Raw genomic sequence first — 24,412 nt, forward strand, 5'->3', positions numbered from 1 at the left:
ACTGGGTTTTCTGGCCTCCTGCAGACTATTGAGTATGTCCTTTGAGTACAGGTGTCTGAAGGGGATTAGAACCTTATCACCCATAGGGTCAGTTTCAGATTGTTCACCTGAGGGTGTAGTAGAATCCCCTGTCCTGTGTGAGCAGGTCTATTCATTGGGGTAACCTTTGATGATTGCCCTTGGCTAGTAGGTGGTGAAGGGGAAACCAATGCTGTCTTGGCCAAAAGGGGGTCACCAACAGGATTTTGGGTTTGTTCCTCTGAATTTTCAGGAGGACTTTTTGAATCAATGAGAAGGGTGGGAAGGCATAGAGATACATTCCCTCCCAAGGAAAGGAGAAGGCGTCCACTTTACAAGCATGCGGATGTGGTTCCCTTGTGCAGAACCTTGGCATCTGTCTGTTCTGGGAGGAGACAAAAAGATCTGCTTATGGAATACCCCACCTAAGGATAATCCAGAATACCTCTCTGTGAAGCATCAATTTGTGAGAGGGATTTGAAGTTCTGCTGAGTGTGTCTGCCATAACATTCTCTGTAGAGTGAATATACACTGCTACCAGATCAATCTGGAGTGACAATGCTAGGGTCCAGATTTGGGTGGCCAGGTTTCAAAGAGGGTAGGATCTTGTTCCCCCTGTTTATGTACCACAGGACAGTCATATTGTCTGTGATTACTTTCAGGGTTCCTGGCTGTAGAGCTGACTTGAATGTTTGTAAGGCTAGCAGTAGTGCTCGCATTTCCCTGATGTTGATATGGTTCTTTTGTCTTAGGGTGGACCATTTCCCTTGCAAGGTGAATTGCTTCTGGTTGTGTACTAGCACTACACCCCAACCCAGGTCTGATGCGTCTGTGGAGACTTGTTGTAGGGGGGCCAGAACCTGTAAGGGGTTCCTTGGTTGAGGTGGATGGCTGAGACCCACCACTGGAATTTCCTCTTCAGGCACTGAAGTAGGGGAAGGGGAGTGTCCAGGGGGTAGGAGTGTTGGCTCCATAAGTTCTTTAGGATCCACTTAATTTTCATGTAGAGTTTTGCCAGAGGTAGCACGGGTATTAGGGATGCCATGTGGCCTAACATCCTTACGAACTGTCGAGCTGGCAAGGAGATGTGGGTGGTGAGATTGGTGAAGTATAGACAAAGGTCTGGGATCCTTTGGACTGGAATGAAGGCTTTCATTCTGTTTGTTCCGATCCTGCATCCGAAAAAAAACAGGTCTTGAGTGGGGTTCAGGTGAGACTTTTCGTTGTTTATGGTAAACCCTAATTGAGTTAAGGTGGATATCACCTGCTGTAGGTGGAGTAGAAGGACTTGCTGGTCTTGAAGAATTAGCAGATCATCTAGATATGGGTATATTTGTATACCCTGTGTTCTGCAGTCAGCAATGAAGGGTGCTAGACACTGTGAACACTCAAGGAGCAGTGGAAAGTCCAAAATGCAAGGCAGAGAATTGAAAATGCCAAGAACCTATTACAAAGCGTAGGAATTTCCTGTAATCTGGATGTATAGGAATGTGAGGGTAGGCTTCCTTCAAATCTAGGGCTACCATGAAAGCCTGTGTTCGTGTGAGTGGTAGGAGCAAGGGTAAGAATCATTTTGAAGCTGGGTACATTGAGAAACAGGTTTAGGAAAGATAAATCCAGAATTGGCCACCATGGGTCATCTTTCCTTGGTACCAGAAACATTCTGAAGAAGAAGCCTTTGTTTCTTTGTGGGGAGGGTACCTGTTCTATGGTGCCTTGAGCTAGTAGTTGGTGAATGATGGGTGGAAAAAGGTGATCTTGGTTTGTAGCCAGTTGAGGAGTTCCCTGGAAGGGGGGTAACATTCACCAATTCATGAAATATCCCCTTTGAATGATGGAGAGGACCCATTGTTCTGATGTAATTCTCTACCAGGAAAATAGGGAGAGGGTGAGCCAAAGGGATAGGGGGGTGTTTAGGTCTAATAGTTGTAAGTCACAGTGGAGGTGGTCTGGGATAAGACTGACTCTGAAAGGGGGTGGTCGGAGGGTTGGTAGGAAACCTGGGAGTAGAGCTTTTCCTGGCTTGCCTACGTCTCTCTGGCTGAGAAGCTGAATGTGAGGACTGTCTTCTAACAAAAGATGGTCTTTTTGGGGTAGTTTCTGTGATATCTAGGGATAGGAGACACCAGCAAATGTTTTGGGTTTTGAAGTTCTTTTCCCTTTTCTTGAAGGGATTTGAAAAGTTCTGCTGAGGCTTGTCCAAATAGGGCTTTACTGTCCAGTGGGGCATCAAGCAATTTAGTTTGCACATCCATAGGGAGTGGCTATAGTCTCACCCAAGAATATCGCCTCAAAATCCAGCCTGATACAGAGGAGGCTTCCACAGCATCATAACTGCACTTGGTTGAATTGCCTAGTCACTTGAGGTGCTATGGAAAAGCAGAGTGTTAAGTTGGGTTTTAATAGAAGAGTCAGGAGCCTCAGAGAGGAGGGTAGAAGCTTTGGTAATGGTGTTCAGGACATACTTAGCCATGTGTGTTTGGTAGTTGAGAGCAATTATAGCCAGAGTAGAGGAGGTATACACTTTCTTCCCAAGTCTGTCTATGAATTTGCTGTCGTTATCAGTAGAGTAGAGAGCAGCAGAAGGTAACTGTCTGGTTTTATCAGCAGGGACTGCACTAACTGCTGGAGCGTTTTTAAAAAGGAATTGGGTGTGTTCTAAGGGACCTTATAAAACAGTCCGGAAGTTTTGAGGCTGGTGGCTGCGAGTCCGTGGACTATGAAGCGGCCAAGAAGGCATCTTGGAAGGCAGGTAGCAAAGAGGGCACAGCAGAAGGGGATGGTTGTTCCATTTGCAGTAGTCAAAGTACCTTTCCTTGGTGTTACAGACCTCTGAGGCCTGCCACTTAAAATGTTCCCTCATGAGGGAGATTGTCTCTCCAAAGGTGAATTCTTTACTGGGGGACTCAGGAGTGATGGAATCTTCCTCCTCTGGGGTAATGAAATCCTTGGGGAAGTCTATTTGTGATCCATATGTAATAGATTCCTCTGAAGAAGAGTAGTCTTCCTCTCATACTTCTAAAGGAGGGCCTGGAGGAGTAGCAGGTGGTGGTGGCTGTGTCTGTAAGGCCTGGAACGCCTTAAAAGACTCTGTGAGAAAACTTCCCATCCTGGAACCGGTAGAGGCTCAGGATGTTTTAATTTTTGTCTTCTCTTCAAGGGGGTGGCCGGTTATGAAAGAATGGGAGCCGATGTCTGGATGGATGGAAGTGCAGGAGTAGGGCCTTCCGACTGAATGAGTCGTGGTTCCCCTTCACCATCAGGGTCTGATGGCTGATTAGCCTCAGCAGACGTACTTAAAGTTTCCACCATCCCAGCTTCCACTGAGGTTCCTGAGTCTGGCTTAGAAACTGACGCCTGAGAAGATCCCGGGCTTTCGTCCGGGTCAAGAATCTGCTCGGACGCCTGAGGCACAGCGTGGGAATCCGGCCTGATTTTCTTGGCCTTCTACAGCGGCTCATCGGAAGGGCCTATCCTGCCTTCCATACAGAGGGCAAGACGTTGCATCCTTTGGCTTTATAAATACAGTTTTAATGTGGCCAGACAGCTGCAAAGTGTTTTAGGGATGAAGGATTTGCAAATGGGGCAGAACATATCATCGTGAGCCTTGCCTAAGCAAAATATAGACTTTTTGTGCAAGTCCTTGTGAGGAATTTGTTTCCCACAAGCACACTTCCCCTTTCTAGTGTACACCTTAGCAATTAACAAAAGACAAAGAAAACCCAACAGGGTACTTATCTGTAGCGATAGATTGAAGCAGTCACCTAATCTGTAGCGGGTGCTTTAACCAGTTGCCTGAGAATTAGTGATCTGCTTTCCAAACTGGCAAACAGGAGTCCAACGTTTACTGCGGCAGAAAAATTCTGAAGAGGGTATGTGCAGACGTCACTTTTATACCCTACGTCGGTTTACGGCTCTGACAGTGGACGTCACATGTACCCTCCTGGACCAAAGACTTTGGTATACTGGCTGTAGGTCGACGCTGCAGGCAGCAACCTCCCTACTGTAATGAATACTGCAACAAGAGAATAGAAGGATATCTCAGCTTCACATGGATGGGCACCCTGTTCCACAGACATGGTAGTCTCTGTGAAACAAACCCATCTCTCCAACAGGTGCTACTTATATCATAGGCAAGGTTAAGTCTTTAGAATGGGTAATGCTGGTAATGTTTGTTTTGTGGATATGCAGGAGGTCCATCAGAGTGGGGTCTGACAATGCCCTGTATGCCAGGCAGAGATCTCTCCTCAAAAGACTGTAGGAGACAAAATACAGGGATAAGACCTTGAGGCAGTATGTATAGGACACATTACTTACACCCTGTATTCTTTTAGTGAGGAACCTCTGTGGGCGTTCCAACTGTTGGATATGCCTGGTTAGGTACATACCAAAGGGAGCATTGTACTCAATGATAGGTCTGATGAATGCCGAATAGTGGAACAATGACTTCCTTGGACTTAGATGCCATACCTTTATTTAGGAGATTGTGCAACATGGAATGATTTCCTCACCACTGCAGACACGTGATGATCAAAGGCTAGATTACTATCTACAGTGAATATAAAAAGTGTACACACCCCTGTTAAAATGACAGGTTTTTGTGATATAAAAAATTGAGACCACAATAAATAATTTCAAAACTTCTTTTCCCACCTTTAATGTGACCTATAACCTGGACAATTCAAGTGAAAAACAAACAAATCTGTTAAGGGAAAAAAATATAAAAAATAGAAAATGTACAATACGCTAGTTGCATAGGTGTGCACACCCTTAAACTAATACTTTGTTGAAGCACCTTTTGATTTAATTACAGCATTCAGTTTTCCTGGATAAGAGTCTATCAGCATGGAACATCTTGACTTGGCAATATTTGCCCACTCTTCCTTGCAAAAGCGCTCCAAATCTGTCAGATTGTGAGGGCATCTCTTATGCACAGCCCTCTTCAGGTCACCCCACAGATTTTCTATTGGATTTAGGTCTGGGCTTGGCTGGGCCATTCCAAAACTTCAATTTTCATCTGGTGAAGCCATTCTTTTGTTGATATGGATGTATGCTTGGGGTCATTGTTGTGTTGAAAGGTGAAATTCCTCTTCATCTTCAGCTTTCTAGCAGACACCTGAAGATTTTGGGCCAAAAGTGACTGGTATTTGGAGTTGTTCATAATTCCCTCCAAACTGACCAAATGCCCAGTTCCAGATGAAGAAAAGCAACCCCAAAGCACGATACTGCCACCACCATGCTCCACCATGGGGATGGTGTTCTTTTGATGATCCGAGGTGTTTTTGCGCCAAATATACCTATATTTGGAACTGTGGCCAAAAAGCTCAACTTTGGTCTCATCAGACCATAACACATTTTCACACATGTAAAACCACAGTAAAAACACAAACTTTGCTGTAAACAAGATCACGGTTCCACAAATATCATGAAACTGTCAGCTACGATAAAAAAGCCTTTATTCCACAGTAATAGTAAGAACTGGTTAAGTGCTTTCATCTACAGGTAGTAGACTTCCTAAGAACACTCTACAACTAAAAAAGCTGGGTTTAAATACATAAATTCCTCCAATCAGATTACATGATTAATTGTAGTCAATTGCTATTTAAAGTGCTCACTGCAGTAATAACTTATATATACATTTCTCCTTGTACAATACTGCTAAAATCCAATAAAATCACTTACTCATAAAATATGTATCTAATGTAAATACTTTTTCACTAATTTATTTTTGCTTCTAATACTGGTTTAATGAAAATGCTTTCATTAATACCAAGATAAACAGCTGTATTTAACAATATCTGCCATTTTATCTCCTTCTCACCCAGTTTTACCTTTATGTTTCCACCCCTAGGGTTTGATTTTACTTGCACTAAAATGGCAAACTTAAAAGTATCACAACTTGGGCTTCCAACTAAATGTCTATACAGTGCATTTTTTGTGCCTTTCTTATTTATGCAATAAAAGTGGTCATAAATCCGATTTCTTAAACATCTGTCGGTTTTTCCCACAAAGTAACAAGGACATCTGACACATTTAGCCAGATATATCACATGTTGGGTCCGACAGTTACCCTTCTTAAATCTAATCTCAGTTTGGTTGACATCCCTCAATGTTAAGCTCCTGTCTTCCAGTATAACAAAGCATTGGTGACATTTTCCACACTTACCTCCTACCACACCCTTCTCATTGTTGACTATAAGCCCACCTTCAAATTTGCTTTTTAAATTCCAACCTGTCTTAAATACAAATAATGGCTTTTCTCCTAGTTTCTCCACTACCATAGCGTCACATCTCAAAATATTCCAATTCTTACCTGTAATTTCTTGTATGTCTTTGCTCTGTTTACTATACTGTACTATACACGCTCTTTTGTAATTCATAATGGGTTCACTCGTAATCAATCCACTAGGGGCATTACAATTTTTAACACCTAATAAGGGTACATATTTTTTTCCCCATTTTTTCTGGACATAACTACTGATATCACTTATGAGTCTAGAGGGGTAACCCCATCTTCTAAACATCTCACTAATGCTTTTTAAACTCCTGCACCATTTCATGATAGTCAGACGTCATACATGCTGCACGGATGCACTGTCCTTTAAAAATGCTCCGCTTCTTCCCCTTGGGATGGCAACTTGAATACTCTAGATAGTCATTACTAAAAGTATCTTTTCTGTAGATCATAGATTTAAACCCTGCTGGGGTTGAATAAATGTAAGTGTCCAAATATGGAATTCCTACTTTACTAAAGTTATGGGTATACTTAAGATACTCACTAGCCATGTTTAAGTCATTAATAAAAATGTCCATTTCCTCTATAGTGCCATTCCATAAAATAAAAATTTCGTCCAAATATCTTACATAGCAATTAACATACTTAAACAGTATGTGCTTAAATAAATGCTCCTCTTCCCAATCTAGAAGAACAAGGTTAGCATATATGGGTGCACAAGCTGCCCCCACAGCTACGCCCCTAGTTTGTTTATAATATTCTCCTTGGAAATAAATGAACTTATGACTTAAAACTATGTCCATAAATTCTGCAATAAGTGCTACTTTATCCCAAACAAATTGTGTACGCTTCTGAATACTATTACTGAACCTAATAATACCATCTTCCTTAGGAATACAAGAAAAAAGATCTATGGTTAAAAAAAATATCTTCCTTCCATAAGTCTGGTTTTAATCGACTTAAAAAGTCCCAAGAATCAATAATTATATGGGGTACCCTTTTGTATATTAATTTCAACCAGTTGTCAATAACGGAAACGTTTTGGATTTACTCCCAGAAATTATGGGGCGAAAAGGTGGATCAAGTACACTCTTGTGGACTTTAGGAATACCTACTATTGTAGCTAGTGTGGGAAATTCAGTTTTTAAAAACTTATACAAATCTGTATCAGTTCTCTTGTCTAATAAAAATTCTTCTAGAAATAAATCTATACGACGGTAACTAATGTTTAATTCATTAAGTGAGGATGTTTCATAATTACCAGAATTATGCAATATATCATATATCTTGTTCATATAGTCATTGCTATCATATAAAACAATGCCGCCCCCTTTATTGGGTTTCATAATACAAATATTGTTATCATTACAAAGTTCTTTCAAAGCGGCATTTTCTTCCTTATTGAAATTATATTTTATATTGATATTTTTGTGATTTGCAAAGTATTTATATAATTCATTAATGACTACTTTCTCATAAGCTGCTAAGGTGTTGTTCATAGGGGGTATAAATGCACTTCTTTTCCTAGTTTCACATTCAGTAAAATTCCCCCTTTCATTCTGAAAATATAGCTAAATTTAGTTTCTGTAAATATAGTTTAAATTCCACTATACAGTCCACTAAGTTGACCTTAGTACTTGGGACGTACTTTATCCCTTTTGAAAACAGTGAAAAATGTTCTTTTTTAACTTAAAATGTGTATAGTTGAAAATATTAAAATCACCTAAACTAAACTTAACGTCATTATGTTGAACGATTTCCTGTCCTATGTCCACCTTCTCTGGTTGCTCTTGTTGGGCCACCTTCTGCTGTAAGGTGAGGTCTCTCGATTTACAAATACCCGGCCCATATCGTCCTCCCTGTGTCCTCCTTGCCATCCCTGATTTATTTCTTCTAAAAAAATTACTCTTGTTATTTCTCCATCCTTTCCTATTATGTAAATCTGTCTCACCCCTAAATCCACTAGTCTGTCCTTGTTTATCAAAATGGCGACTTCCAATGTTAGTTTATTCCACTTATATACTTGTTTTTATTTCCATAATGTTCAATATCCCTTTTCATTTTATTGCATTTCCTATCATACTGTTTATCACTGTTCTTTTCTGCCCATACATATTGTTTATTGTATACTTTCCCAATCACTAAATAAATCTTTCAGTATAATCTCATTTAACTGTTCAACTTCTAAAAACATTCTACTTAATTTGTCGTTACATTTTATAATGAATTCCATAAACGTGAACTCAAATCCATCAAACATTTGACTATATTCAGTAATATTAACTTCATTTAAGTCAATGCCCATAGGTTGCTTAAAGAAGCGCATACCCATGGAAACAATTTTAAGTTCAATACATCTTTTTAGATACATACTGTCCAACTGAAGTCCCTTAATGATACCCAGCTTCTTCCCAAAGTCAAAAATGTATTCTTTTAAAGTTTTGTCGGTACCACTATGTTCCGCACCTTTAGCGGTGTCCCGCTTGCTGTTTCTATTAAACTGGAAGTCAAAATTAGCTTTAAAAAAAGTGTCAAGCTCTCATTTATTAGAAATAACATTTGAAGCTTGAGAGCTATTATCAACTGAAATATTTACAGTACCTTTAACCTGTTGGTTTCCAACAACTGAATACGTTTTTTTTTGGCACTGTGCGCTTCGGTATAGCCCCCGAAATGTTGTGATTGTCCTCCGAAATGTTGCCTCCACCTGTTATTCTGTCCTCCAAGGCACTAGTACCCCTAAGCGCCTCCGCAACACAACAATAAGCAGGTCCAGACACACTCAACACGCCATTACCTTGGCCATTGGGGAAACCACCTGAAGCAGCACATCCTTCCTGCATACGGCTTGACGTAATCAGACTCTGCTGCCTTTCCTTGCCTCTCTCAGCCTAGCTCATCATGTCAATTAGCCAAGTAAGCTCTCCCTTTACAATGGCCATTTCCGATTGTAACTTCTGTATTTCATCCTTCCTGAGTGATGAAAACTTGGATGGCAGCTCGTCAAGGGAATCAATGGTCTTGTAAAACTAACAACTGCGAAACCACAAGACACAGCGAAATGCCACTTGTAAAACCACAGTAAAAACACGAAATTCGCTGTAAACAAGATCACGGTTCCACAAATATCATAAAACTGTCAGCTACGATAAAAAAGCCCTTTATTCCACAGTAATAGTAAGAACTGCTTAAGCGCTTTCATCTACAGGTAGTAGACTTCCTAAGAACACTCTACAATTAAAAAAGCTGGGTTTAAATACATAAATTCCTCCAATCAGATTATATGATTAATTATAGTCAATTGTCATTTAAAGTGTTCAGTGCAGTAATAACTTATATATACATTTCTCCTTGTACAATATTGCTAAAATCCAATAAAATCACTTACTCATAAAAATATGCATCTAATGTAAATACTTTTTCACTAATTTATTTTTGCTTCTAATACTGGTTTAATAGAAATGCTTTCATTAATACCAGGATAAACAGTTGCATTTAACAATATCTGCCATTTTATCTCCTTCTCACCCAGTTTTACCTTTATGTTTCCACCCCTAGGGTTTGATTTTACTTGCTCTAAAATGGCAAACATAAAACTATCACAACTTGGACTTCCAACTAAATGTCTATACAGTGCATTTTTTGTGTCTTTCTTATTTATGCAATAAAATTGGTCATAAATCTGATTTCTTAAACATCTGTTGGTTTTTCCCACATAGTAACAAGGACATCTGACACATTTAGCCAAATATATCACATGTTGGGTCCAACAGTTACCCTTCTTAAATCTAATCTCAGTTTGGTTGACATCCCCCATTTCGCACATGCTTTTAGGAGACTTGATGTATTGTTTTGCAAATTTTAGCCAGGCCTGCATGTTTTGTGTGTAAGAAAAGGCTTCCATCTTGCAATCCTACCCCATAGTCCAGACATATGGTGAATACAGGAGATTGTCACATGTCACAACCAGTACTTGCCAGAAATTCCTGCAGCTCCTTCAGTGTTGCTGTAGTTCTCTTGGCAGCCTCCCTGACCAGTTTTCATCTTGTCTTTTCATCAATTTTGGACGAACGTCCAGTTCTTTGCAACATCACTGTTGTCCCATATTTTCTCCACTTTTTGATGACTGTCTTCACTGTGTTCCATGGTATACCCAATGCTGTGGAAATTTTTTTGTACCCTTCTCCTGACTGATACCTTTCAACAATGAGATCCCTTTGATGCTTTGTAAGCCCTCTGTGAACCATGGCTTTAGCTGTTGCAGGCAACTGAAATGTCAGGAAAATCCTACTAGGACATCTAGACTTTATTTGGGGTTAATCAGAGTCTCTTTAATTGACAGCAGGCGTGCACCCAAGAAGACTGAATGCTCTAATTAAATCTAAAGGTACTTCAACAAAGTATTAGTTTAAGGGTGGGCACACTTATGCAACCAGCATATTGTACTTTTTTTTAAATTTTTTTTATATTTTTTACCTTAACAGATTTGTTTTTCAACTGAATTGTACAGGTTATGGGTCACATTAAAGGTGGGAAAAGTTTTGAAATTATTTATTGTGGTCTTTTTATATCACAAAAACCTGGCATTTTAGCAGGGGTGTCTACATTTTTTATATTCACTGTATGTGTGTCCCTGACTACTAGGTCAGCTCTAAGGGGTGTGTTGTCAATATGATAGTTAACAGGGATGGATGACATCCCAAAGGATACAATTATACATTTCTTAGGATTTAGTTGGCATTTAGATTAACTCCATGGCTCTGACACCAGTTGTTTGTGTCAGCCCCTCCTGGAGAATATTTGTCAGTGGGAGATTCAATGACAGCTCCTAATTTGCAATCATCCGCAAATTTAGTAAGCTACAGACCACTGACATTGGCCTTGACTTCGGAGAAGTAAATGCCAAAAAGGAGCGGTCCAAGGGCTGATCCCTGAGGGACTCCACTTGTGACTGGCCTCTTTGTAGAGGTGGACTCCCAATTCTAACTTTCTGGGTCCTGTCTGTGAGGCAGTTGGCTATCCACCAAGTGACATATGGATTTTTACCTAACCTCTTGAGTTTGTCAACAATGCCAAAGTGGGGTATTGTGTCAAATGCCTTGGCCAGGTCAAGGTAGGCAGTGTGAATGATTTTGCCCTCATCCATTGCTTTGGTGACCTTCTCAAAGAAGGCCACCAGGTTGAGTAGGCATGATCTGCCCTTGACAAAACCAAACTGAGTTGATTCCAGTGTCTGGAGGTTTACTATATCTTTACTGATCATCTCCATGACAATTCTTTCATTGCTTTACATATAAGACTAGTGAGACTTATGGGTCTATAGTTTCCAGGGTCTGTAAATGGCCCACCTTTGTGCAGATGGATGACTGTTACCTTTCTCCATTCATGAGGCACAAAGCCTGTTTGGAAGCTACAGTTAAACAGTAATTCCACAGGCCCTGATAGATCATGTTTTGTGCTATTTTAGAAGGCATCCTGGGATGTTGTCTGGGACCACTGATGCAGTGTTCTTGGTCTTAGAGAGAGCATTAAGGACCTGTTCCCTACTGATAGTAGGGGGAGTTGTATTTGAATTTCCTGAGGGAAGGTTGAGGGGTGGGGGTGGGGGGGGAGAAAAGTTGGAGCTAAATTTATCAGCCATGAGGTTTGCTATTATCTTCTGGCTCAGTATAAGTGGGTCCATTTACGACGAGTTCTGCACACAATTGTATAATGCCATTGAGTTTGCGGACATAGATAATTAATGCTTTGTGGTTGCCCTTGGCCTGGGAGGCCAAACTTACCTCAAATTTGGTTTTGGTAGACTTTATTTGTCCTCTGAGTTGTTTGCTTAGTGAGTGTGCATTTATCCTGCTGGGTGCTGCGCCTCCTAATTTTTGCCATGATTTTCTTCCTCCTGTTATACAGCTGACTAATTCTAATCCACCAGGGTGGCTTATTTTTTTAGTTCTGTACTTCTTCCAGAAGGGTACAGCTGCCTCTATGCAGCTATTAACATGCTTGTATAGGGGTTCTGTGAACAGTTCTGCATAGGCAGAAGTGTTCTCAGGGTTTATGGGGGCTTGAAATATGTTTGAGAAATCTGGTTAGCATTAAGTTTTATACAAGGAAATACAGCAATGCCTTAAAATAAAAAATATTTTCTAATTTGTAATATACAGTTCAGAGTAACATCATGACAGTACATCAAAGATGCATTTAATAGCATAGCTATTAACTGCACAGAAAGTAATATGTGTAAACAGTTTAGATGGGAAATACCAGGCAGATATGTTAATTGACAGAAGAAGAAAAATTCATTAGGTTATACCTCAGGCCATCTTAAGCTTTTCAGGGATATACAATGATGGGCTTTGTATTTGTCAGGAAAACCAAGCTCAGTCAATTCCAGGTCAGTGTTTCACGGTAGCTTCCTAACAATTAAACGTTCTGTGCTACTAATCTAGTACAGTGCGGTGACAAGGACTACCACTTCTGTAAGGAAAACGTCACAAGTATGGGCTGCAGGTATATAGGTAAACCTTCTCCAAGAGAAAGAAAGCAGTTTTAAGTAATTAACCTAGCAATACAATAAGAAGAGAAATGTGTGTGTGTGTGGGGGGGGGGGGACCAGTAGTGTGCACGCTTACAGTAAAAGGCTATAGCAAAAATGTCTTCAGCTTAGAGGACAGATTAAATACAACACTAACATACACTATTTTAGCTGAAAGCACATTAGCGTTCCACCGACGCAAGGTCTCACAGTGCAGAGCAACAGGACAGCCTTTGGTTTATTGGAGGTTGGCCAGGACACAGATAATACTTTGCTGAGGGTACTGGAAATAAAATGGAAAAGTAGTTAAGTATGTCTAAAGTTTTAAAACGTTCTGATTACCAAGTACTAAGATAGATGATGCAGGGGAGGGGCAGTATACCTCACAAGAAACAGCACAATTCTTTGAGCAACACAGATGCAAGGAAAGCAGAGAGAAAAAAAAACAAAAGGTAACTGCAGTTGATACCAAGCTATTATAACATACACTACACTATTATGTATTGTTATAAAGGATATGAAAAGAAACAGTAACTGCTAAGATGCTACATACAATTATACATTCTCCACTAAAAGTCATGAATAACAACGGTGGTATTTATAAAGAAACACAGAGTCGCTTGTATCCCCTCAGAGGTTACAGTAATTTCTATTCTAATTGCCAGACAGGTTACTAATAATAACAATATTTAAAGCAAATAGGTTTTATTTATCCATTGCCAAAAAAAAAATCTGAACTTCAACCACCAGAGAGACTCCTAAGACTAGCACATACCCTCAATCTGCCTTGGATCATAGAACTAAGGCCACTCCATGTTACATTATGGATGACGGAAAGACCCTGCCAGCTTAGGTGTTCTAGGCAGCCTGAGGTTTGCAAAGAGAATTATCTCTTCACAAAAACACATTAAGACAATACACTGCCTTTTGGGTGATTAACTAAAATGCTAAACAGAAATACAGGAATGGGGAAGCAAATATTAATGATTATTTACAATCTGTTACAACACAAAAAAGACAGTAGCAACTAGTGAAACTGGTTATTTTGCACTTCTACAAAAGAACTTGTAACATTACTGTGTTCCACATAATGAAGAGACACACACATTCTAAAGCAGCTAGCATCTAAAACCATACGACTACACACATTTTCCAACGTTCTGCTACTGGGCCATGCCTTGCCTCAGCATCCACTTTCATAATTATCTAATTTAAAGAAAAACATTTAAATGTCCACACAAACCATTCTTGCTAGCCTTTACTTCTGATTTCTTTGGTCCAGACTGTACACAGCAGGTTACTGTTGTGTGAGAGCACTCTTGGATACAAAGCCTGCACGTATTGTATGTTTATTTTAACTATACCTGCATTACAAAAACAATACAAGGTGTACTTTATATTTGAAATAATTTCAAACTGGGAAGGCTTACCTGCTGAATAATTCTCTGTTCTACAACATCAGACATGACTTGTACATGGACCGTTCCTGCTACAACACTTGCAGAGTGACGCCAAAAATGGGGATCCCGGTATGATATAACTCCATCAAGATTCTGGATCTAATGAAAGAAAAAAAATCCTGCATTATGAAACCTGAAGTAAATTAAAACTCCAAGTACCCATTTAATTTTGCAAGAAAACTTTTTTCATGCAGTGTACCTGCTATCACTAAAGGGTAAAGCAACACATTCAAATTCAGAATGAATTCTAGGTCCTTAAGGTAGTGCTGATGCATGAGCACTCCATGTCAGAATTCACATATTCAACATAGGAATGTAAAGTGGGGTGCCTCGCTGCTGCTTCTGACAAGCATCTACAGTAAAAATCTCAGTATTCATGTTCCCTTCCACTTCCAAAAATATGCTTGTTGACTGGCTAATCTACTCTATGTAAATTGTTGCACAGGTAACGGTTGAAAACAGTAATGACTACTTTTCACCTGGCTAATGAAGAAATGCAAAAATGTATCAAGATGTTTAGTGACAGAAAATATTACCCTTACTTACAGATACAGTCAATTTCGGCAGATAAGGTATACTGCAGAAATCTCTAGCCCACAAGAATTAACAGCCGCTCTACTGGCATGCATCAACTCTATTGGGGGGGAGGCACTTGCCACCATTTTCTGCTTCTTATAAACAGAATGAAAAGTGAATGGAATGGTACCTAAGATAACCTGGAAAGAAATGAGACGCAGGATGACCCTAACTCAGTGGGGCATCAGATAAGGATCTTTCCACATAACACTTGGGCATTCTGAAATCTTTTGGGCAGAAATAATGACAACCACAAACAAAAGCTTCCAAGAAACAAATTCAAAGGTCACAAAAAGGAAGGCTTGAAAGTAAGATATGTCATTCTTTTGGTCAAAAAATGCAGACCTCAACAAGAGAATTTTAATAAGTGGCAAGGGAGTTGGTATACACTCTCAAAGAAGTGCTTGATTAATCTATACTGGGCAAACAATCTACCTTTCAATAGGGCACAAAAATGGGCATTTACAACAGAGTGGCATAGAATACAAGGATGTTCAAAACAGAGTAATCCGACATCAAGAATGAATCAGGAAGTAGGTTGCAATCTTCAGTCAGAAGGGAGAAACGCTTCCAGTGGCATAAATCAGACAGACATGTATTTTGGGTTGCACTTTCTCCAAGTCTAAATTCAACCTTTAAAATATTACCCTTGAGTAATGTCAGATAGCTATGGGAAAGCTTAGTTAGGTTTAAAAAGGCCCCTAGGGCAGCTAGCCTAGTAATTGCTTATAAACCTATGAACAATCAGCATACTAGGTACTCCCTAAAAATCCAACAGGACTTACTATGTATAGAACAGAATAAAGAGGACAGAAAAGCCAAACACTAAGATCAATGCTGAAATCCTCTTTGACAGAGGAGAGTAGGAAAACGTGAGACAAACTGAATTAAAAGTGGGCTCTCTACTTCTTTAGGACTGGAAAACTAAATTCCCTGTGTATACAAAAAGCCAAATGGTATCCGCCCAAGATTCTGCAGACTATCATTCAATGGAATATGTGGAAACAATCGAAAATAAGATTGAAGTATGGAAGAATAAACAACTATTTCAATAAAGTCTTGTTATGTAGAAGTAAAATAATGAGGAAAAATTTTACTTCCTAGCTGGTGAAGTGGTTCACTGTTCCAAACAGTGCCATTCCATCTTCCAGGTCTATTCTTGGCAAACTGTTCAGTCCACTCACTGTAAAGCCATTCCATCCTGGTGAATTTTGGTCAAATTAGATAGTCCACTCACTATGTCTGAGACACATGTTTTTTTTGTCCTGGAACACAGTGACACATGGCATATGATGTACTAACATTCAATCTGAAATTCAAAACTTTTTTCCTACACAGAGATTAAGATTCCACCCAGAGATTAAGATTCCACCATTTTCACCACAATAAACAGAACATGCCAGAGGGATAGATTCCTGTCCCAGAGACTTCCCATACTCTGGAATAAACTACCTATCTATATCAAACAAAGCTCCTTATTAGTACTCTTCAAGAAAAATCTTGATGATTGGATGGGAAATAGGAAATTCACCCTGGGGATCACTTCTGTGGCTCTGCTTGACAGTGGCACAGGAAAATAATTTTCTTGGGCGGCAAAAGCCAGGGTACCTTTTTGGCTGGGCTTGTATAGGCCCCAGGGCCGATAGCCTAGTACCTACCTATGAACCTATACTTATGTGCAGGTACTATTCTACTGTCAATCTGTACAACTCTGTCAAGAGTAAATCTGGTACTAGACGGATTTCCATAGTCTGAAAGACAGTTTTCCAGAGATGAGATCCATTCTACGATAAAATTATTTTATAAAGAAAACACAGAGATGAGGTCTCCACCCTGCCTGCCAAGGAGGCATCCGTGATCGGGTATCCTTTGAACTTTGGGGAAGAGAAAGTGGAAGCCTAATTTCAAATATGGCAGAAATACATTCTGTCTTCAGACCCAGAGTTTGCAGCAGTGTGCAAATCAGAATTCTGTATAAATCGAGAAGCATAGGGATCAAGTCCAGTGCTCAAGCTCATGGGAAGAAAAGTTCAGTAGGTATTTTGGTTCAACAAAACAACCTCAGAGTTAGATTACTTGTACTGAAACAAGGAACAATTTCTCTTTGTTATTGGATATGCCTACGAAATGCAGCCAACATATAATCCACAAGAGATCACAGAACAGTGGGTTCTAAGAAAGAGGATGGGGTTGGTGGCATCCAATGATTCAGGCATTGAAACAGTAAGAGACTCTTACAAGCCAGAACCAATACTGCTACATTTAGTGAGTGCCCAAAGAGGGAAGTACAGGTAATTCACAATGGATAAACAAAATGTATGTATTTACCATGATATTTGATCTGGATGATCAGGGCCCTCCTCATCAGTAGTAGGATTAAAGTTGGTAGGCATTAGGCAGTTCATCATCTAAAACTCTCCCAGGTTATCAGCTCCTCTCTGTTTATCGATAATGCTCTGCAAAGTAACTTCCTCTCCAGATCTCTGTTACACCACACAAATGTGTAGCAGACACAAGCAGTGCAAAAACTAAACAATGTCTAAACCATGTCAGCAAAGCAGCAGGAAGGAGGGTGGGTATGACGATGAGGATACATTTCCTCATGTAGACCCAACACAGTAACCACATAACTTTCATATCTAGCAAAAGCAGAGGTTCATCCTCATCCAAAGTACTGCAAAGCCAAAAGTGCATCCTCCTGAGTGGACACCTTCATGAAAGAGTAGCTCTTATAATCACTGCTCCAAAGGAAGACCACAATCTAGAGATCACATTCAGGTTGTGTTTTTGAACATACTCAGTGAAGCTCATGTGGATGATGCAGAATCATCTAAAGAGGAATTAAAAAAATGCATGAAAGGTAGCTATTTACTCTTACTGAGTTGGCTCTAGGCACAGAAGACAAAGGTTTATTGTATTTCTCATTACAGAATTTAATGTAATCAAACAGCCACATGGATAACGTAATTTTAGAAACTTCTGAACCCATTTTGTAATAAGAGTTGGACAAACAACTGTGAGTCTTTCCTTAAATTACTAGTCCTGTCCAGAGAGGTGTGAGCTGCCTGTGGACATCCATACAATGCAAAATATACTCACCTCAGTTACAATAACCAGGAAAGCGTATGGGCAGGTAATAGAGTGATTGAGGGTTGTCTCAGTGGCTAACACATGCATAAATGACAGGCTGGTTTGCAAAGACACCATCTTTGAGGAATATTGAGTATGAAAGATTAGCAGAGTATGTGTAACTGAAGAACTTTTGATAACTATAGTAATGGCCACTAGAAACTGCGTTTTCCATGATAAACATTTCAATTATGTAGTACCATCTAGTTCAAAAAGAGGAACAGTCAGTTTCTCAAAAACAAAATATAAATCTCATGGAGGAATACAATTCTTGCTAGTCAAATAGTGTCTCTCTCAAAAAGGCTTTCAACTTTCAAAGATACTACTGACAAAGAATTAGAACTCTGATGAAAATCTGAAATGGAAGTAAGGAGGATTTCAGCAGAGAAACTGTTTAATTCTTTGTCAATGATCTGACACAGATAATTTAGCACTATTAGTACCAGAACTGTGAAGTATAACAAACCTTTAAATGTATATATAGAAAAATGTGTCCATTTACTCTTGTATGATTTTCTAGTATTAAGGTTATGGTCAAAGGCCTGTCTCTGGACTACAATGAAGGGGTATGAACAATCCCTAGCAATTACTGGAATCATATCTAGCTTTAGGCCCCAGCAACCCTGTGGTCATGGGGGAGCCCTAATCCTAAGAGGCCTCCAACCAGAACAAGTTATCTTTTTTGATATTTTGCTTTTGTCAAACCAACAGCTGCTAATGCAGTACTTTTGTATACTTAATAAACCGAGTAAAAACTCACAGGAAAAAGAATCTTAATGGTTGGCACCATTTCTTTAAAATTCAAAGATATCTCTGGTCATAGTGACAGTGTTTTGATAAATAGCAGGTTTTATAATGTTATTAAATGCTTTACCACTGACATAGTGCCCTTGTCTTAGTTACATCCTTCTGGCGGGCATTCTATCCATTAAAACTAACATCATAGCTGGTGATAGACACCCACAATACCTGAGGCTGGGGTGGTGGTGGCTGATCATCTTTGGCTAAATGGGTGACTTGCAAAAGCTGCCAATGGTAGCGAAAAAATGAGGAGGAAAAAAGGTCATTCATTCTCTTTTGTGATTTCTCCAAAACAGGGTTGTGATATAACCTGGTTAGAATAAAGCCAGTAATCAGTGAATAAATGTGGGAGACGTATGTGCTAGAGATCAGCAACCTAGAGTGACCGATCTTGGCACTTATCTGGAATTTTAAGAGCACATATTCCCAATCGTCAGAGGCAGCATTCTTTGTCAGGAAGCTTTATAAATAAAAAAACAAAGAAACTAGTGGCCTTAAAACTTTGTTGATGAGCTCAGTCACAATAACTTCCAAAAATCATGAAACCCAGATAGTGTTCTAAAACAACAAGCTTTTATTCGTCACAGAAAAGTGATCTTCAGTAACAAAATACTAGAAATAGTTTAACAATGTTAAACATATCAGCTTTTATATGCTTAAAAGTAGGTGTGGAAAACTTACATATTGTTTAATTTTAAACCAGACTATTTAAGGCAAACAATATAAACAGAGCCGTAAAAGTGCATTTTAGATCAAACTAAAGCCTAGTTAAGGAAATATTTTGGACTACCAAGGTGCCACATTTATTTATTTATATTTTTGAGCAAATAAGCTACGTACTTATTTGCTCTAAAACAAATAAATAAAATTAGAAAGAGTGCCCCTCCAAGCACAGCACCCTAGGCATTTATGCACAAGGCCAGTCCTGAATATATAAATATATATTCATTGAGGGGGAGTTGCAATGGAGAAAACACTTAAGTTTGACTTTTTCATCAGCCTGCATTCATGAGTCGATTAGTTTTTTCATCAGGCTGCATTTTCAACTACTTGAAATTGGCAAGATGGTTCACTGATGACCTGTAAATCCATAAGTAGTAGTGGAAGCCATTTCCAGACTTGCCTGGACCTCTAAAATAAGCTGAGACCTCCCTACAGAGGGTATGCTCACCATCTGAAAAACAACAGTTTAGAAAGCTCCTCAAAAAGAAGAGCATGTTCATCATTCAAAATATTTTTTTTCTTTCTCACGAGCAGTCAGAAAAGATCTTCAGTATGTTCTGTACAATGTAGAAGAGAATTAGTCTAATATTTTAAAGAACACTGCATCAAATATACAACGGGGAATGTAAATCCTGGAGTAAATTGAAGTAGGATTAACCTCCATGGCATACAGGGATGAAGTCATATCAATGAATCAGGACTGACTAGCAATCCCACGGCTGATGCTAGCTTGCACATCTCATGGGGGGGGAGGTGACCTGATCCTCTGCTAGGATAATCTCCAGTGGAAGCTGGGAGTCACACTGCTTTGCAACGTAGAAGGAAAAGGGAAATGCATGCAAGCAATTGCGTTTCTAGGCTGCCACTGTGTCCCTGCATTGTCAGTACAGACAAAAGGCCAGAAGTGTGGGACAGTACACAAATATACCGAAAATCCCTAATATTTCATGAATGACAGCCCTCCATCAGTGAGCTGCTGCTTCTAATGCTGGCTGTTAATGCTGCCAGTGTAGGAGGAAAAATGACCAGAAAGGCTGATGGCCAGCAGGTGCAGGGGAAAAAAATGGAAGCAGACTGCAAGAAATGTTTTAGTAAACGGTCAGTATTCTTTATTGAAAATGTTCTGGCAACATACAAAACGCAGATCGGTCATTTGGCATTCCAAAGTAAGGAATTAAACTTGATAGAGGCACTGGTAAGCAACGTCTGGTGGCACAATGCCAGGGCACTTCTATGGGCTAGGCTTGTAAAGGCTCTAGGGACATTGGCCTAGTACAGACCTATGAACTTATGACGAAAGCCTGGATACATACTGTAACTAAAAATCTTTTCATCCAGTCATTTGTTTTCAACTTGCTAACTGCAGTTTAAAAAAAAAAAAAAAAGAACCAGAACAAGTACAAGCAAAGACACCTAAAGATGTAAACTTTTTTCTGTTTGCACTTCTCTGCTCCAGTTCTGTTTTTTTTTTTTTTTTTTTATTTGAAGCAGGAGAAAAACAAAATCAGCATAAAAGTGTAAGCAAAAGATAGCCGAAAAGTTGACATCTTATCTGTCATTTGTTTAATTCCACTCAGTTTTAATTTTCTGAAGCCATGGGCAAGCAAGTGGAAAAACAGTAACCATAGCTGGTCCAGCTGCTGTGAGACAGGCAAGCAAATAGACTTCACAACTGCTGTGTGGTCTGAGTGCTTATCTATCGCATACCAGCAGGACCACATTTCATTCGAACAATCAAGGAAAAACAAGGTACCGGTGTGTGGTGTTTGTGTGTTGAGTTGAGCTGATGTTACTAATCACTTACATAACTTTGACATTTTGGATGCAAAACACCTTTTCCATAAACAGTTACAAACTTATCCAACACCAACTTTCAAACATCAAGCAGAGGAACTATTTTAAATCAAAAATATATATATAAAATAATGCATACTAATAACTTAAATGCAAAACAACTTAACAAATATACCGTGTTCTATGTGCAGTACCACCCTGCAGGGTGTGTGCTGCAGGAAGATAATAAACTTTCCAGGGTTAAGGAGGCCACCCTCCTGTGGTGTCAGGCCTCAATACTCCAGGGCAGTCTAACATTTCTCTCTAATATTCACCATGTTAAGCATTACTCCTTGCTTAGTAAACAGCATTTTGTAAAGCATTTCTATCCTAACTTACAGAAAGAAATCTTTCTTGTATGACCACCTGTAAACCTGATAAATAAAATGTAATTATTTTACCATACACACATGTCATAGGGAATAATTTTTAATCATCCTTGCCTAAAGACTACCCCCCAATTCATGCATCTGTAGTCTTTGGGTCTTCAGCTCATCTAGACAAAATCTGGAGAAGTGCATCTAATAGGTTTTCCTGTGTTTGCTGAGTGGTGGTGGGATACATTCAGCAAACTGCAAAAGGAAAGAAAAGATCTTTTATGCCAGTTTTGCCGTTTTATTATTTTATGTTCTTATATTACCCTTTGGCTTTTATGCCCTTTCTGATGACCTCCACTTACTTATGGCCACTCTATCTGTCCTCTTCACATAGCAAAATATTATATGTACATAGGTTGGTACTAGGTTATCGGCCCTAGGGCCTATACAAGCCTAGCCATAAAAATTACCTGGATATTTCTTCCCACAATATTTACTTCCCTGGACCCCTGTCTAGCAGGGCTACTGACATGATCCCCAGGGTGAATTTCCTATCTCCCATCCAATCATCAAGGTTCCTTTTGAAGAGTGCCAAGGAGGCACTCTGCTTGACATGTATGGCACTAAAGCTGGTCTACATCAAGTTGCAGCATTAAAGTTACTCACAATCTTGAACTTTTACAATTGCTAACAATTTTCTAAACAATGGTTTAAAGGATTATAATGCATCAATTATATATTTGATGCACTGTTGATGACTCTGTCTATTTTTTTAATTTGTTGACTTGTCAATGTCTGGAAATAGCAACTTGTTGTTCAACAATGAAGAAATGTGAAGTGAAGGTTAGTTGTAAGTTTATGTACGTTTGAAACTGGCATTTGGGAAGGTGGCCTAGTGGTTAAGGTGTTTGCCTTATAAACACAAGGTGCAGGGTTTGAGTCTCACAAGGGATACTTGGCTAGGCTTAAAATGGCTTGCAAGGGCAATTAGCCTAGTACTAATCTATGAATCTACATATTGTACATCTGGAATAGCTTTTATTTGTTCTACATGAAATGACTATGCACACAACTACAGACATAAAAAAACATGCATTAAATTCTGACCTTTTCCAAAGCACCACTGAGATCTTTTTCATGCTCCACTGGGATTCTCAACACCAGAACCTGACAGGAATCCTTTAGCAATGGGATAACACTGAAGAATATCAAGGTAGCAATGAAGAGAGAGCAAATTGGGTCTGCAATAAGCCATCCAAACTGACGAATCAATAATGTAGACACAATTACTCCAATGCTGCCTAGTGTGTCTGCCAGCACATGAAGAAACACTCCTGCAAAACAAGCAAATGCCTCTTTATAGACAATAATTCTCACATTAAAAAGTTCAAACACACTGCACTTACTGGCTGCATACTTCTCAACTGTCGAGATTTTTGCAGAATGTTCAGATCAGATTTTTGCCTCATATGTCTGGTCTGTTCCATATAAAATTGGTGGTTTTCTGGCAAATCACTGAAGTAACTAAATAATGACATACATTTGAGTTGTAGACTCATGTCCGTCGGAAAATGCATGCTAATACAAATCCCATTATTCTAGCAACATTCTAAGTTTATAACAATTAATATCTGCTCCTATGTTTTGGGCCTTTGTCCCCCCCAATTTTAGGCTTTGTCCAGATTTGTTGAGCTAAGAGCCTGAGAAGTATGCCATGTTGTACTCTAATGGGCATTTTTAAAGGCTCATAAATAATTCAGCAAATGCAAAATGCATACATAAAACGTTTAAGCATAAAGTATTACCTACCATAAACAACTGGGTTCTGCTCAAAACATTTTCAAACCCCAACTTCAAAGCACTATAATGACTGCAATACTATACTAATCATATAAAAAGAGGTTGTTTCAAACATAAAGAAGTTAAGGTGCAAACAAATCAACATGATGTATACTGGATTATTTGTAGTATGCATATACTGTCCTTCAGAACAAAAATCAAAGAACATTATGCTTATTACTCACAAAGTCAGTGGAGACTCAAAACTGCACATTTCTTTTATATTGAAGATATTCGGCATAATAAAATGGGAAGATGTAATTAACTCATGATACAAAATTCAAATGTTACTCCCCAATATCCAGGTGTGTTTTATTTTGGAAAAGGGAACTGCTAACTCCCCTGCTGCTCTCATTTTTCTTCTAAATACTGTACACCTATCAAACCCAGAGGCAAAGTGCTTACAGGCCAAAAAAAAAAAATATGCAGCATCTGTTGGCAGATAAAATCTACAAGGCTGATCTACTTTCCTTATTACAGATTAGAAATGTGGTAGGTGCTACTAATCTAACACAAGTTCTTAAAACAATGGTACTATGCCTGTCACAAGCATTCTTGAATTTGGTCTTTTTTTTTTTTTTTTTTAACTTTAGCCTCAGGAAGACTCTTGCAATTTTTTCAACCCTCTCTGTGAAATAATATTCACTTTTATCTCCCCCTTTGTGCCACCCACCAATTTTTAAAACAGTGCTATCCTGTTATCATACTTTTTTATAGAAAGATGGTACCCACCTGGGCTCTTTGGCTTGTACAGACTGCATAGTTGAATTTCAGTCAAGTTTCAGCTGTACGTAATTATCTCAAAGAAGCACTTGGCAAATTAGCCTTTCACTCTCTTTATGTGCTTCCAAGTGCAGCTACACTTCACATCTGCTATTCTCTCTGAAATGTTTTTAACCTGTTCAAGTTATTGCAAATACTCCGTTTTCTCCCAAAAACAAGCTGGTTA

At 39.2% G+C, this 24,412-nt stretch overlaps 1 protein-coding gene across 1 annotated transcript in view; it reads right to left on the reverse strand.

Annotated features, from left to right (window-relative positions):
* SLC30A5 (solute carrier family 30 member 5) overlaps positions 1 to 24,412 on the reverse strand; it is a 1,152,350-nt gene that overhangs the window by 56,447 nt on the left and 1,071,491 nt on the right. Inside the window, exons 14-15 of the mRNA XM_044063733.1 lie at positions 22,732 to 22,958; positions 14,216 to 14,344 (exon numbers count right to left, since the gene is read on the reverse strand). Of these exons, the coding sequence (XP_043919668.1) occupies positions 14,216 to 14,344; positions 22,732 to 22,958 (356 nt within the window). The remainder of the gene's footprint in view (positions 1 to 14,215; positions 14,345 to 22,731; positions 22,959 to 24,412) is intronic.

Source organism: Protopterus annectens, chromosome 2.part2 (assembly GCF_019279795.1).
Source record: "Protopterus annectens isolate FY-2018-M chromosome 2.part2, PAN1.0, whole genome shotgun sequence".
Taxonomy (NCBI): Eukaryota; Metazoa; Chordata; order Ceratodontiformes; family Protopteridae; genus Protopterus; species Protopterus annectens.